General features: G+C 44.7%; 1 protein-coding gene across 1 annotated transcript; it reads left to right on the top strand.

Moving 5' to 3' along the window:
* The first annotated feature begins 8610 nt into the window (after window positions 1–8610).
* Window positions 8611–11174, top strand: Msc (musculin). Its single transcript, XM_008848878.2, has 2 exons — window positions 8611–9331; window positions 10164–11174. Exons 1-2 carry the CDS (start codon window positions 8798–8800, stop codon window positions 10248–10250), a joined length of 621 nt encoding a protein of 206 aa, XP_008847100.1. The 5' UTR covers window positions 8611–8797; the 3' UTR covers window positions 10251–11174.
* Window positions 11175–14910: the final 3736 nt, after the last annotated feature.

Here is a 14910-nt window from a genome sequence, read left to right as displayed (position 1 = left end):
GTATCAAAATCAAATGGTGCCTTCTTTTTTCCTCTCTGAGTATTATTCCTCCATGTATTGCCAATTTGACAAAATTATAATCCCTATCCAAACATGCTCCTGGATGTGTCTGTGGGGATGTTTCAAGAATGGTTTCACTAAGGATGAAAAACCAACCCAGAATGTAGGTGGCACCATCTCACGGATTGGGGTTCCGTAACTGAATAAGAAGAAAAAAGCAAGATGAGCACAGCATCTATCCCTCTGTGTCCTGATGTAGGTGCAAGTCCAAGAGCCACCTTGTGATGCTGCTGTCCTACCTTCTCCTCCGTGATGCACTTGTACCTCAAACTGTAAGCCCAAATAAATCCTCCTTCCTTAAGTTGTTTCTTAATCACAGTGACACTATAAGTCACTAACATAGCCCTTAACTATGGGTGCTTCATTTAAAGCCCTAGGACTATCTCTCCAAACTCCAGGTTCCTGCACCATTTCCTCATCTAAGGAACCAAACCACTAAGGGCTCAATCTTGCAAGCTCTTGTTCTCAAAGGTGGAAGTAGGTAATCTTAGCAAGATTCAATTATCTCTAGTGAAAACCACAGGAACCACTGAGCTAACCCCTTCTGCTCAGTCTCACCAGCAGAATCCTTGTCTTGATTTGCCTTCCACCTTTCTGCTTATAGCCTATCTTCCTCTGAATTTTCCTTCTATGCTTTCACGATTGAATGTATGGACAGTTTCAGCCTCTACATCTGCCTTCTTCTTAATCTTTGCTAATAGTTTTTAGATGAGCTATTTTAAGTCTGGGCAGCCATGAAATTTTATGAAAATTTGGAATTTTCATTCAAAGAAGAAAAAATATTTAAAGATTGATTTCCTATTTATAAGACAAAAATGGTGTTACTGGGACATTTACAATAAATTCTTCAGCTACTTAGAATAACTCTAGGGGTTGCATCAAGCACTGTGACTGACAAATAAAAGGATATGTAAACAAGAACTATTTGTAGAAATCCTTCTGGTTAGTAAGAAATGAATTTGTATAAGTTTTGGCAAAAGAATAGGACATATAGAAATAAATTCAATTGTTTAGATGACGGGTAAATAATGGACTGCCTGTCTTCCATCAATCAACAGTAACAGATGACGCTGTGTTCATGTGCTTATATTTTCAGCCATCAAATTTGTAGGTAGCTTCTTTCAAGAGGGATCAGACACTAGGGACCCATATGAACAAGACAGTCTACCATCAATGAGCTGACAATTTAACTTGCTTATGTATTTTAACTCTGTTCCTCTCTTTCCTAAAGGAAATTGCTTAAACATGGTGACTGAAGGAGAGGAACAGAAAACAAGGCATGAGGCTGTTAGAGTAGCAAAAAGGCCCGTAAATTTAACTTGCAAAACTATAAAATCCCTAGTCTATCTGTTGGAAGACCCACCTTTCCAGTCTCACTGGTCAATCACCTGGTGATAGAACCACCACCCCTAGGAAGGCAGGTTCACCTTAAGTTATGCTAAATAGATGGGTGGAATTCCTGGTGCATTAATGAGGTAGGGAACTTTTCCTGCCTGGAATCTGGTCTTGTAGCACAGAACTCTGCAGAACTTCTGGAGGAGCCACAGTCACACGGGTCTCTGTAAGTCTGTCCACCTACCTGAATCTTTCAGAAACGCATAATTTCCCCTTTTCTTCTTCATGCCTTTCTTACTAAACATGCTTTCTTTAAGGCTTTGGGCTGCCCCCAGCATCCTGTATTTCTTCACTTTTTCTCTAAAGCTTCCTTCCCCCAGCCATGTGGCTGCAAGTCAGCCATGTGTCTGACCTCCATGCAGGCTCTAAACCTGCATGGCTTCATGGCTTTCTTTCCTTCTTCCCACTATTCACCTCCTCCTTAAGGTAGCTGCCAAGATTACCAGCTCACCTGCCCTGAGGATTCTTCTTTAAGATTCTAATAAAATTGTTTGGGTCCATTCTTAAATTCTTTTATGAATGAGACTAAGAACCCTCTAGGGGACACTCTTTCTCCCTGTTTCAAGACTACCTTATCAGTGCTTCCAACATCCTAGAGTTCTTTTCTGAGAGAAACACAGTAAGTTGTCAACTTGACACACCTGGGAAGAATCTCAGTTGAAGAATTTCCTCTGACAGACTGTGGCCATGTTTGTGAGGCATTGTCTTGATTACTGCATGACACCGGAGGGCCCCAACCCACTGTGGGTGATGTTACCCCTGGGCAGGTGGTCCTGGGTTGTATGAAAAAGCAGGCTGAGTAGAGGCCAGAGGAGCAAGCCAGTAAGCAGCGTTCCTCCAAGGTCTCTACTTCAGTTTCCACCTCCAAGTTTTTCCCACTGCATGATGTGATTTTGACCCCTTGCTTTGAACTATTTTAGATGCCGTACTGAAGAGGAAGTTTCTGCATGCAGAAGAGCAAATGAGCACAAATGCCCTGCCAAAGTTAAAGAAAAAGAGAAAAACCAAAAAGGATATCAAGGCAAACCCTAGAATTGGGCTGTATTTCAACCCCAAACAAAACACCTTGCCTTCCCCACTCCTAGAAGAAACAACACACAAAAGAATGGGCTCCTACCTCACAAAGGGGGGCTCGGACTGACTGTGGTAACTGATCATGTGAGGTCACTAAACTTCCAGAGGAGCAGCACACAGGCAGCCACGCTAGACCCTCACCACGGACTCTTACCATGTCAGCAATATACAGACCAGACATCAAGCTCCAGGAGTTAGTAAATGGCCAAAGGTGTGTCAGGTGATGAACACAGAGGTATCCTAATGTCCACCACTGAAGAAGCTCCCTCTAGTACATGCCACAAGGTAGGGACATTTCCTCACAATGAAATCAAGGCCTGAGACCATATGTGGACACAAGAATTCTCTACTACAAATTTAAGTGTTATTCAGTAACAGATTATTTCACACTCCCAACTATTGCCAATAAAATTAAAATCACTTAAGAGGGGAATTTCTCTGGCTTGAAACTTTATGTTTTGCCTAAGAATGAAAGGCTACTTTTAGAGATTTAAAAACAAACAAACAACAAAACAAAACCAAAGTTGTTCTCAGACTTAGGAGCAAAAGCTGTCACCAAGCCTAGCTCACCTTTAAGATTCCCCAACATTATTCTTGAATGTCAGGGATTCTGCAAAGAGGCCTCCTACAGAAACCTTTACTGCAGGACCTCCTACTCTAAGGAACTGGGCTTCTTTGGTAGGCTAATCCTGTAGGCAAAGTAATATGTAGGATACACACAGCATCCCACTGGGAATTTGGGAGCTCCCAAAAATATGAGAGATATTGCTTTAAAAAAATCTGTTCCCAAAACTGCCTGAATCAGTAGGTGTCAAAACAATCAATGAGGGTGTTTTCCTTCAACTCTAAATTGCAGAGAAAATTTGGACTTTCCCCAACCACATCCTCATCATTTTTATTCGTTATTTTTATTTTTTTCCCATGGGGTTATTTTGTTTTGCTTTGTTTTTTGGTTTTGTTTCATTGTTTTTGAGGATAGGGTCTCTCTACATAGTCCAGGCTAGCCTCAAACCTGTCATCCTCCTGCCTGGAATGCTGTGACACCATGGCTGGCCCCATTTTTTCATTCTTAATCTCATTTTTTTCTACTTCCCCTCTCTCTCCCACATCTGGCTGTGTCTAGACATTAGACACTCTAGATAATCTAAGCCTACTCGGGTCATGGAGAAGAGGCAAAATCTTGATGGAAAATCTGGGGTAAATAAACCAGACCGAGAAGACTGGTTGTGTTACGGATTCCCGCCATGCCCTCAGACGTTCCACCACATGGTTGGTGATCTTGTGAAGGCTACCTGCCTTCTCTGCAGCTCTCTCTGGGGCACTGAGAAGAAAGACTGACCCAGAGCTTCCAGTACAGTTTCAAAGCAAGCGTCTAGTTCTAGGGAGACACAGCTTAACCCTGTGTTAAGGGTTAAGGGGTCCAGCACAGCAGCACAAGTGACTTGCAAACCATAACGCTGACACAGGCCACAACCCATCTTCATCTTCCTGTCTTAGGCATTGTACTTTCATCCAGGTGTTCCAAGAAAGCATAGCAAGCCAGCACTGTAGCCCTGGCCTCATGGATCATGAATTAAAGCCTCTGCCTGTGTCGTTTGTGTGTGTGTGTGTGTGTGTGTGTGTGTGTGTGTGTGTGTGTAAATCACAACCAGAAGTGTTTGCTTGCTCTCAGAGCTGCAGAACTGCTGCTGGTTAGATACAGGTGCTGAGATGCAAAAAAGTGATGTCCCAGAGATTGTGTATTGTCTCTTGATTGTTTCCCACAGAATGTGCCCTTGGTGGGTGCAGAAGCCAATTTCACAAACCTCTTCCAACAGCAAGCCAGATGCTCAGTGTGTGGCTGCACGGCTGATTTCAACCAAAGTTGTCCAGAAGAAATAGAATGTTAATTAAAATTTGGATAACTGTTTTTAGCAACTAACTTGTAAGACAAAGGTGAAATCATTTGAAAGTATTTCACTTAATCTAATAGATGCAAAATGTTAACATTGTTGGACATACTGATGATATATTTTGCATTATTTTTTAATATTACATCTTCAATACCTACTATATATTTAACATTAAAGTATACTACAGGTACTGGCTGGCCAAATATGGCAGTATCAAAATATTATCCAGTCCAGTTCTAAATTATTTGTCTAGATCAAGGTACAACTGCCCCAAGGTATGGAGAATCCTTCCAGTCAATGAGACAGTACAGGATATCAGGAGGCTATGGGGAGAGAGAGCACCTGGAAACTCAAGTTGAGAGGGGATTGCCACTTAGATATGCCCTTAGATATGTAGGTGTTTCTTCAGCAGCTACTCACAGGTTTTCATTTGCCACAAAGAACAGAGGAGATCCCTGCCGTCCTTCCCACCTAACTCACCCAACTCCAGTGGTTCACACTCAGGACTTACCAAGAGCTGGAGGGGGAGGTAGCAATGAGCTGTCCGTTATCAGTGATCTCTACTTGTCATCCCAGCTGGCATGCCCCTTTAAAAGACTGCATTTGAAGTATTATATATATAATATAGATTATATAGATGGCACTTTTTAATGTTACATCTCAGCATACCACTTTTCCATATATCACAATCTCCTTTAATCATGGTAGTGCCTCTTATTCATGTGTTTTATTCTCCTTATTTATTTCCACTTGGAAATGTAAGGATTGGAGAAGTGCTTCAAAATTGCACTGAGAGAATCTGAGGGGAAATTTCTTTGAATGAAAATTTTTGTATCTCCCTTTGGGGAGCTGTGGGAAATGTTTTTATGGGACAGTGTGCCTCAAAGCAATGAAACATACTAGTGTCAGCCACAACTAAAAGGAAGCCCTAGAGTCTAAATCCTGCATCAGCCCCAGACTCTGACCCCTTGTATCATAAAATATACCACTTACTGATCTCCCATGTACCAGGTTCCCAGACTAGCAATTGCTCATAAACTTTCTTCCTCACGAAAACCTAATTTGGAGCCAGAGATGTGGCTTAGTGGTAGATCACTTGTCTGGCATGTGCAAGGGTCTGGGTTCTATCCCCAACAAAACACATACACAGTTGAAATTTTTATAAATAATTATCTTTATAGTAAAAAAAATTGCATATACAGGCTGGAAAGATGGCTCAGGGTTAAGAGCACTTGTCGCTCTTGCAGAGGACCTGGGTTTGATTCCCAGTACCTACATGGCAGCTAACAACTGTCTTTTGTAATTCTAGTACCAAGGGATCCAGTGCCCTTTTCTGCCTTCAGTGGGCATTGCATGATGGATGCACTTTTGTACATGTAGGCAAACACTTATCACATAAAATAAAAATAAATAAACACATTTCTATTACATATACATATTTTTACAATAAGCTAGGTGTGGTAATGTGTGCCTATAATCCCAGCACTTAGGAGGACAAGACATAATAATTGCTCTGCCTGGACTATGTCCAAAAATGTCAAAAGTATTTGGGAGCTTGTATCTAGTCCTTAAAAGATTTTATGGTTACCTCTTCAGAGGGGGGAATTTTGGAGGGGAGGGAGTGGGCATGGATTTGATCAAAACACCTTATATGCAGGTATGAAATTCTCCGTGAAGTTTTTTTGTAAAAGTTAAAAAAATGCAAAAGCAAAAAAACCAAGATGAGGAAATATAATCAAATATATTGTTTGTTTTACAATGTAACATCAGTCCTGCTCATCTACCATTCCAGTTACAGCAAATATGGCTAAAAACTTTCAAAACCATGAGTATAAATGACAGATAATAGTATATACCTGCTACAAATCTATGTTTGTGAAGCATAGGCAAATGGGAGTTGGTTATAACGTATTTATTAATGCCAAAATAAAGACCTTATTTTCCACCTACAATGCATGGCAACATCAATATAATGAAAAAGAAATGGGCTTTCAAGAGAGTCATACTCACTCTGTGACACTCATGGGTTTTTGTGATGATGTTGTGAATACAGAAAGAGGTGACAAAAGTCAGAAATTGCAAACATGCCAAAGCCAACTGCAGTTTTCTGTGAACTTGAAATGTACATAAGGTCTCTCATGTTCCTCACATGTCTGTAGACGAAGAAAAAGAATGAAAGAATGAAGACATGGCCAGAAATGAATGGGGAGTGAAAATGAATTATAAATAAAACGGAAGCATAATGGGTTGAATAAAAGAGAGAAGAGGGAGAGGAAGAAGAGGAATGAAGGGAAGCAAGGGGGCAAATACCTTGAAAAATAAGCCTGAATATTTGGGGGGTCAGACAGTTTCTTCAAGAAAAAGAAACCTGCCTTGATCCTCTAGCACTGAGGTTGGGTGCAGTTTGGGGAACTGTTTAGAGAAATGCAGTGCTCTCCCCACCATTAATCTTTTCTAAAGAAAGACTTTGTTCTGCACCTGTATAAACAATCTACATTTTTAAAACCTATATGCCTGCCCCTAATGTGTGAGCCCATGTATTTATAGTGATAGCTTCAAGTCACAGATAGGTAACACCTCTGCCTTACATCTTTCTGCCTGCACTCCCCTCACCCCCCTTTTTTTTCCTGGCCTGGTGTGCCTAGAGTCAAGTTCAACTTCAAGGGCTAGGAGAAAACTTTCCACCCTTTGCCAAGTACTGCTGCATTTCCCCAGCCCAAGAAAGCTGATTGCCAAGGACCTTTATGCTCAAATTGTCCCTGAAGGAGCCCATCTCTCTCTCTCTCTCTCAGACACACCACCCCAACCAAAGACAAAGTATTCAAGAAAACCTCTGAAATGGAAGCCAGTAGGAGGGGTTGTGTGAAACATTCCTAAATGGGAGGCATGGCCTGGGAAGCAAGGGAGAATGGTGCCTGAGAGATGAAGTCAGTCTTAGCCAGCCACCTGTTGTGCCACTTCAGGCTGGAGCTAGGCTGTTTGTTCTGCTGTAAAACTGGAATCTGCTGGGCAGCTTTTGCCTCCTGTGTCCAGCGCTTGTGTTTCACCTCATTGCCGGTTCCCTTCCTCTTTGGAGCAACTGAGGCAATGGAAGCTTGGGTTTCTCACAGTCAGCAGGAGTCACACCCCAAAACTCATAGGGGTTTAATTCCTTAGCCTGGCCTCACCAGGAGCTCTGGCTGGCATCTGCATCTCCAAAGAAAGTTCTCAACTCCTGACTACCTAATTCAACTTCAGAAATGATGAGACCTGAAATTTTGTGTTGTTTCCTCTAGGGTGGAGAAGGCAAGGTGTTTTGTTTGGGGTTGAAACACAGCACAATTCTAGGGTTTGCTTCTTGTCCTTTCTGATTTTTCTTTTTTTCTTATCTTTGACAGGGTTTTTGTGCTGACTTACTATTCTGCACCCTAAAACTTGCTCTTCATTACAGCATCCAAAATAGCCATGGATTCCCTTGCTACAGTTCACAGCATTGGGTCAGGGGAAACAATCACACAGTGGAAAACATTAAACAATATCTCACGGTATATGGCAAACGAAAGGTTAAACACAGATCCCTAGTCTTTTATGTTCTATACAACTATACTAGTGACTTTGCAAAATGTATATAATACCACAGAAGCTGCAGATTCTGTTTGAAGATGAAACTGGCCAGTATGGATATTAGTACTGTGCATCATAAAGTTCCCATGAAGATGAGAAAAACATGAGAGATCCTCAAGTTGTTGAGCGGCTCGCTTGTTTCGCTTTTTCTCCGCCCTTATTCTGAGAAGCCTTGGATAAACAGACACATCTTGAGCGATGAACTTGAAAGACAGTTCTGAGGAAAAGACTAGGAGAGAAGTGGATATGGGGTTCCTGGTCTCTTAAGGGCCCCACTAAGATCAGCTGCCAGTGGAAATGGGAACAAGGTCTTTGCCTTTTTGTCCCCAAAGCTCACTTACCTCGCGCAGATCCTCAGAGGGTCAGTAGGGCTTTGGGGCCCAAATCTTGGTTCTGTGGAGACATTCCCAGCCCCCGCCCCACTAACCGCTCCACCACGGAAAGGCGATCCCCACCCCTTCCACGCCCCTGCCCCACCTCTTGCCCCCCTTTTCAGCCCCCTCTACTTTGCCTGGGGTGGTTGGTCGCAAGGAGTTCAGATAAATAGTCCTGTCAAAAGGCGCGGCTCCCAGCGGTGCATCTGGATCCCAGCTCAGAGTCCTAGGCTTGAGGGTCAGCATCCACTTCACTACGGAGCCTCAGGGCCGCGGGCCCACGTCTCGTGTCCTCTGAGCAGTCCCAGGCCCCAGCCTCCGCCAGGGAGCGGAAGTCGCAGACGGCGAGACTGGCCAGGGCGGAGGAAGGCGGACGCGCGTGGGCGCGGGGGAAAGGCGATGTCCACCGGCTCGGTGAGTGACCCTGAAGAGATGGAGGTGCGGGGGCTGCAGCGGGTCTACCCGATCCCCACCTCCAAAAGGCCGCCTCTCCTTGGCGCGGAGCGCAGCTACGCCTCTCCCAGTGACAATTCCTCTGCGGAGGAGGAGGACCCCGACGGCGAGGAGGAGCCGCGCGCCCTAGGCGCCGCGCGGGATGCCGAGCGCTGCAAGAGGAAGCGGCCGGGCACCGCTGGGGGCGGTGGCGCAGGTGGCGCTGCGGGCGGCGGCGGCAAGAAGCCCCTCCCGCCCAAGGGCTCGGCCGCCGAGTGCAAGCAGTCGCAGCGGAACGCGGCTAACGCCCGCGAGCGCGCCCGGATGCGGGTGCTGAGCAAAGCCTTCTCCAGGCTCAAGACCAGCCTGCCCTGGGTGCCGCCTGACACCAAGCTCTCCAAACTCGACACGCTGCGGCTGGCTTCCAGTTACATCGCGCACCTGCGCCAGCTACTGCAGGAGGACCGCTACGAAAACGGCTACGTACACCCGGTGAACCTGGTAGGGATGCAGCGCGCAGCATCCCGAGCGCTTCTGGGCTCGGGGCAGAACCCGAAGGGGAGGTTTCTGGGACCTGTGGTGAGGGATCTGGTTCGGAGTCTCCCAAATCAAGGCAGAAGGAACCAGCCATTTTCTTGGAGAGAATCATCCAGCCTTGTGATGAGTGTCCTGGTGCTCTGCCCAGTAACATTACTCGCTAACACCCTGCTTCCCGGGTAAATCGTGGCTCCTAGCTGAGTCTACTGCTGGGATGTAGATTGAGTGGAAAAAAAAATCCCGAGTTGCCCAACTTTTCCCAGACAAAAGCTTGTCGGGTTTCAATGAGCAAACGCTGTTTTCTTTTTAAAAGGAGAGAAGACCTAACTCTTTGTAAAAAGTTTTTTTTTTTTTTTTTTAAGTAATACAAGATAGCAGGGTTTCCCCAGACTTGATTGTCCGGAAAGCCCCTGACTGACCAGCCAACTCTCCAGGCTTAGGAAAGATCACACCCAAATTTATCTGGCAGTCAGGCCTCTTTGTAAATCAGTCTCTCTCTCTCTCTCTCTCTCTCTCTCTCTCTCTCTCTCTCTCTCGTCACAGAACCCCAAATTCACGCGCTTTCCACTGAACTATCCTGTGGGCACACCACCCGGAAGCATAAAAACACACCTTATGTCTTGCATAATCATAATCAGTAGCTACTAGAATTAAAACCCTAGTTGAGGGACAAGACACACAAATTTCCCGATAGCTACTAAAGGTCCAGCCTAGGGTATCTGGAGTTCACTTAGGAAAAGTGATTTCGGTTTAAAATGTATCTTCTCAATATCTGACGCTCGTTTTGATTTTATAGACGTGGCCATTCGTGGTCTCTGGACGACCCGATTCTGACACCAAAGAAGTTTCCTCAGTCAACAGGTTATGTGGAACTTCGGCTTAGATCCGCAGCTCACCTGATGGATTCTGTTAAACGAGGGGGTTGGGGGCGGAGGAGAAAAGGGAGAGCGAGCGTGAGGGACCCGACGACCCACAGGAGGGCCTGCTGGATTCTGGATCTTTCCCTTTTCCTGGAGCGGCGAACCATACAGGTGGCGGCGTGGCAGCCTCGGTTCAGCGCGGGTGGCAGAAGCCGCCTTGGACTGCGCTACAACGTTTCTGCCAGAAAGAGCTTAGGTTCCTGTGAAGAGCGTGGGCTAGCTCCAAATAGGGGCTTTGGTTATGTGGACAAACCTCGGCTGCCATCTGAACCCAACGCCCAACCTGCGAGGGCTTGATTTCGGAGCTGATCCAGATTTACTGTGCGATTGATTGGCAGTGTTCTGCGCATTCCAGGCATTTTTTTGTGACCTGGGTGGGTGGAGAGCACTCTGGGTGCCATTGAAAAACTGAAGCCTTGGCGCTGAGCCGCATAGGGCCTGCTTGTAGGTTGCAAAGCGGAAAGTTGTATCCCTGGTCTTGGTTTGACTCCCGCCCTCTCGAGCGGGCGGGGCGATGTCATCTGGGCGGGTGGCAAGGTGGAGATATACTTCCCTGGCCACCAGAGGCCAATTTTGCTTGCACTCGCTCCTGGCTGGGGTCCATGTGTAAAGGTGTTGGGACCACCTGCTCGCCTGTTTTCCCACACTCTGATGATGTCAGCCTGGTTCATTTGGGTCTCCCTTTCCTCCTCACTCCCACTCCACCCTGTGGTCCCTTGTGACTGCAGACTTTCCCCCAGTGCACTTCACCCCTCCCCAGCACTGCCTTCTCTGGCCCTCTCTTTCTTCCCAGCGCCATTTTCTTTCTGGCCCTGGGGCACCCGGTGGGCGGCTGGGGCTGGTCTCTACCCACTGACTGCTGATGGTGCTAAGGTCAGGCGCTGCTGCGGTGAGGCTGCACTACCATGGTAACTAACATATGTAAATAAATTTATTTTTTTAATGAATAATAAAATGCGTTGTTAATAATAAAATGCCCGTTTCCCAAGGGTATTTGGTCTGGAAGTTAGCTTTAACGGGTTGGTGTTTCTGGACAGGGTGTTGGGCCTTTGACAGTGGGATAATGGAGATCCCAGCTTGCTCAGATTTCCAAATGTCTCTTTTTTACTATTTTCTATTCCATAAGTATAAGGACAGAGTCTCACTTTGTAGTCCAGGCTGGTATCAAACTCCTGATCCTCTTGACTCTATCCCCTTAGGGTTGGGATTATAGGCAGGAGCTACCACCTCTGACCAATTTACTCTCTATATTTCTGATCCTTCTGAGGTAGATTCCTGGAAAACAAGAACCAGAAGGGTAATAAAAAGTCTAGTGGTTTGAAGCCAGGGTTGACTTGGAAGTCTGTCTCTCTCTCTCTCTCTCTCTCTCTCTCTCTCTCTCTCTCTCTCTCTCTCTCTCCCAATTTGATGCACACTCCAGTGTTTATAACTACAAGTCCTTCAAGAACAGGCCCCTCCCCAGCATGCCCACCCACTAGGGGCCACAGGTCTCAGGGTCTAGCCGGCAGAACAAAACTATAAAAAGTTTGTATTTCAACAAGGTTTCCTTCCAGCTTTGGCATTTTTAAAGTGTACCACCACATTATTAGTGTTATTTTCTTCCATTTTCAAGGCACTAACTTGAAAATCTTGTAATGTTTATTCCCCAGGGGATAGTTCCTTTGAAAACAAAATTCATTTTGTAGAACATTTGCAAAAGTGTGAGGAAGAACTACCTAAATACCTACCCAACCTGGATCCTGCCTGTTATTTCATAAAATCAAAAGGCAGTTTTTTTGAGCAAAAAGAAAAAACACAGCTGGATTTTAGCTGAGAGCTGAGAGGTGGGGAGAAGGACTTCCTGTTTTGAACTAACCCAAATCCAAACTGCTGCCTCCTGACACCAGTTTCTGGAGCTTGTATTCAGACCCAGTTTTGACCTGACAGAGGCTGGAGGGTGTGGGGCGACAAGGGTTTTTCTGTGCACTGGGTGCTTTCCGGCAAAAGGGAACCCTAAATGACTAGTGTCAGGAACCAGAGCAGTTTAGCCGTGAGTTCAGAGCTGCTGAGAGCAGTGTGGCTGCTGAAGGTCAGACCTCAGTGAAGGTCATACCTATAGCTTCCAGCAAGCCAGGTCCTTTTTACAGTTCAGAATGTTGGTTAAGAACAGGAATGTCGCCATGCCACTCAGTGTGGTGACTGGCTCATGGCTGTATCCCAGCACTTGGCAGGCTAAAGCAGGAGTGTCAAGAGTGTAAGGGTAGCCTCCACTACAGAGTGAGTCCCTGTCTTAAAAACATAATTTAAAAAATTAAATAAAAATGTTGCTGAGCATCAGGGCTAATGTCTGTAACTCCAGCATTCAAGAGGGTGAGACTAGAGGATTGCTGAGTTTGAAGCCATCTTGGGATCCACAGTAAGTTCCAGGCCAGCCTGGGCTATCACATAAAACTAAGTCTCAAGATAAACAAACAAATTTAAAAATAAAATTTATCAGGAATTTCTGAAGCACCCAGATTGAAGACTAAACTTATCCTCTCCAGCTCTGCTGGCTATCCAGCAAATGTGAATTAGTCAATGCCCACCAGGCCCAGTTCCTTCATCTGAATGGAATCAGTACCAATGCATACCTCAAAAGGGTGCTTCAGAAATAAATATAAGATCACAGCCAAGCAAACTTAATGCGTATGTGTGTATGTGGTGTGCAACACATGAAGAGCTGGCTGGTAAACGAAATCCAGAGGCAGAAGAAAATGCCTAAGCTAAAGTGACACCTTCAGGAGTCCAACCTTGAAGACTGGATGCAAAGCAAAGCCAGTTACGATGGCATGGCCTGTAACCCCACCTACTTGGGAGGATGGAGCAGGAAGGTGGCAAGTTCAAAGACTTGAACCTGAGCTACTTGGCAATACTTTGTTAGAACAAACAAAACCAAACACAACCAAAACAAACAAATCACCCCAAAACTGGGACCCATTTTGAGATGTGAAGATTGCAGTTGTAAAACAGAAGATTCCCTGAAGAGCAAACAGAAAAACAAAACGTAATTATGCGTATACTGAATAATAGTAAGAGCAAGCATGTTAATAAACAGGGAAATGGGGCACATTTTCAAAAGTCAATAATTTTAAATGGATTATTTTCTCCACAAAATTCTATTTTCTCAGGGTGGTCAGCAGCAAGTAAACAGACCTTTAATCCACTGATTCATGTGCACATAGTGCTGGGATCATGCTTTCTGAATTCATTTTTAATGATCATTTTGTAATTCTATAATTTGTAGAAAAGAAAAAATTCTCAAGAACTTTCTGCCCCATGGTTTTGGTGAAAAATTTAATAGTCGTAATTATGTTATTAAAAACAAGAAGGATGGGATGTAGCTCAGACGATAGAATGCTTGCCTAGAATTCATGAAGTCTTAGCTTCATTCTGTAAGCATAGAAACCAAGTATGTCATACATCTGCATAATTCCAGCACCTGAAAACTGAAAACAGGATCAAGAGTGCAAGGTCATCTCTAGCTATGCAATACTTCCAAGCTAGGCTGGACAGCATGAGATCCTGCCTCAAACATGAATGAATGAAAGAAAGAAAGAATGAATGAATGAATACATAAATAGATAAATAATAAATAAATTTAGTTAAGATGAAAAAGGAGGAGAAGGAGCAACAGGAAGAAGTAGAGGAAAAGAGGGAGGTGGAGGAGGAGGTGGAGGAGAGGGGAGAGGAAGAGGAGGAGGAAGAGGAAGAGAAGGAGGAGAAGGGGGAAGAGGAGGAGAAGAAGGAGAAAGAAAGAATGAATGAATGAATACATAAATAGATAAATAATAAATAAATTTAGTTAAGATGAAAAAGGAGGAGAAGGAGCAACAGGAAGAAGTAGAGGAAAAGAGGGAGGTGGAGGAGGAGGTGGAGGAGAGGGGAGAGGAAGAGGAGGAGGAAGAGGAAGAGAAGGAGGAGAAGGGGGAAGAGGAGGAGAAGAAGGAAAAGGAGGAAGAAAAGGAGCAAGCAGAGGAGGAGGAGGAGGAGGTAAGAGGGAGGAGGAGGAGGAGGAGGAGGAGGAGGAAGAGTTGGATTTCTGGTAAGTCCTAAAGTAAATTTTCTGAAGTTTGGAGGCACAGTTTGCTATTGGGAGAAACTTAAGCATCTTAAAACTATCTGTTCTTTGTCCATCATGACTAAAGTATGCTCTGAGTGGAAGGGAAGCCTTCCTAGATTTTTTTTTCTCTCCCTCATCATTTTACTTCAGAGATCTGAATGAGGAAAATGAGAGTTGGGTCTGGGAACTGAGCAGAGTTGGGTTGAGATTAAGAAGAAAGAAATAAGCACATGCTTAGGATTTCGTTAGTTTGGTTTTACTCAGAGAAAAGATAAGGTGAGGAAAAAAGATTAATGGTGTTGAAGTTGCTGAATGACAAACAACTGAGTCAACTGAAAAACACTCTACAGGGGCTTTCTGAGGGCCCAGAGCATCCTGATTACTGATACTCTTCATCAGAAGAGAGGAAAAACCCCTCCACGGACTCTTCCTTAGATGAGTATATTTGAAGAAGTGCTTTCGGTACTGTAATTGTGAAACGTTAGGCGTTTCTTGGTTGTGGTTGTTGAATTGATTTTTTGTATATTCTTTTGCTCTGGGCGTCA

Source organism: Nannospalax galili, unplaced genomic scaffold, assembly GCF_000622305.1.
Source record: "Nannospalax galili isolate Female #2095 unplaced genomic scaffold, S.galili_v1.0 scaffold102, whole genome shotgun sequence".
NCBI classification, from domain to species: domain Eukaryota; kingdom Metazoa; phylum Chordata; class Mammalia; order Rodentia; family Spalacidae; genus Nannospalax; species Nannospalax galili.
Note: the sequence above shows the minus strand (reverse complement) of the source record. Positions and strands in the feature narration are given on the sequence as shown.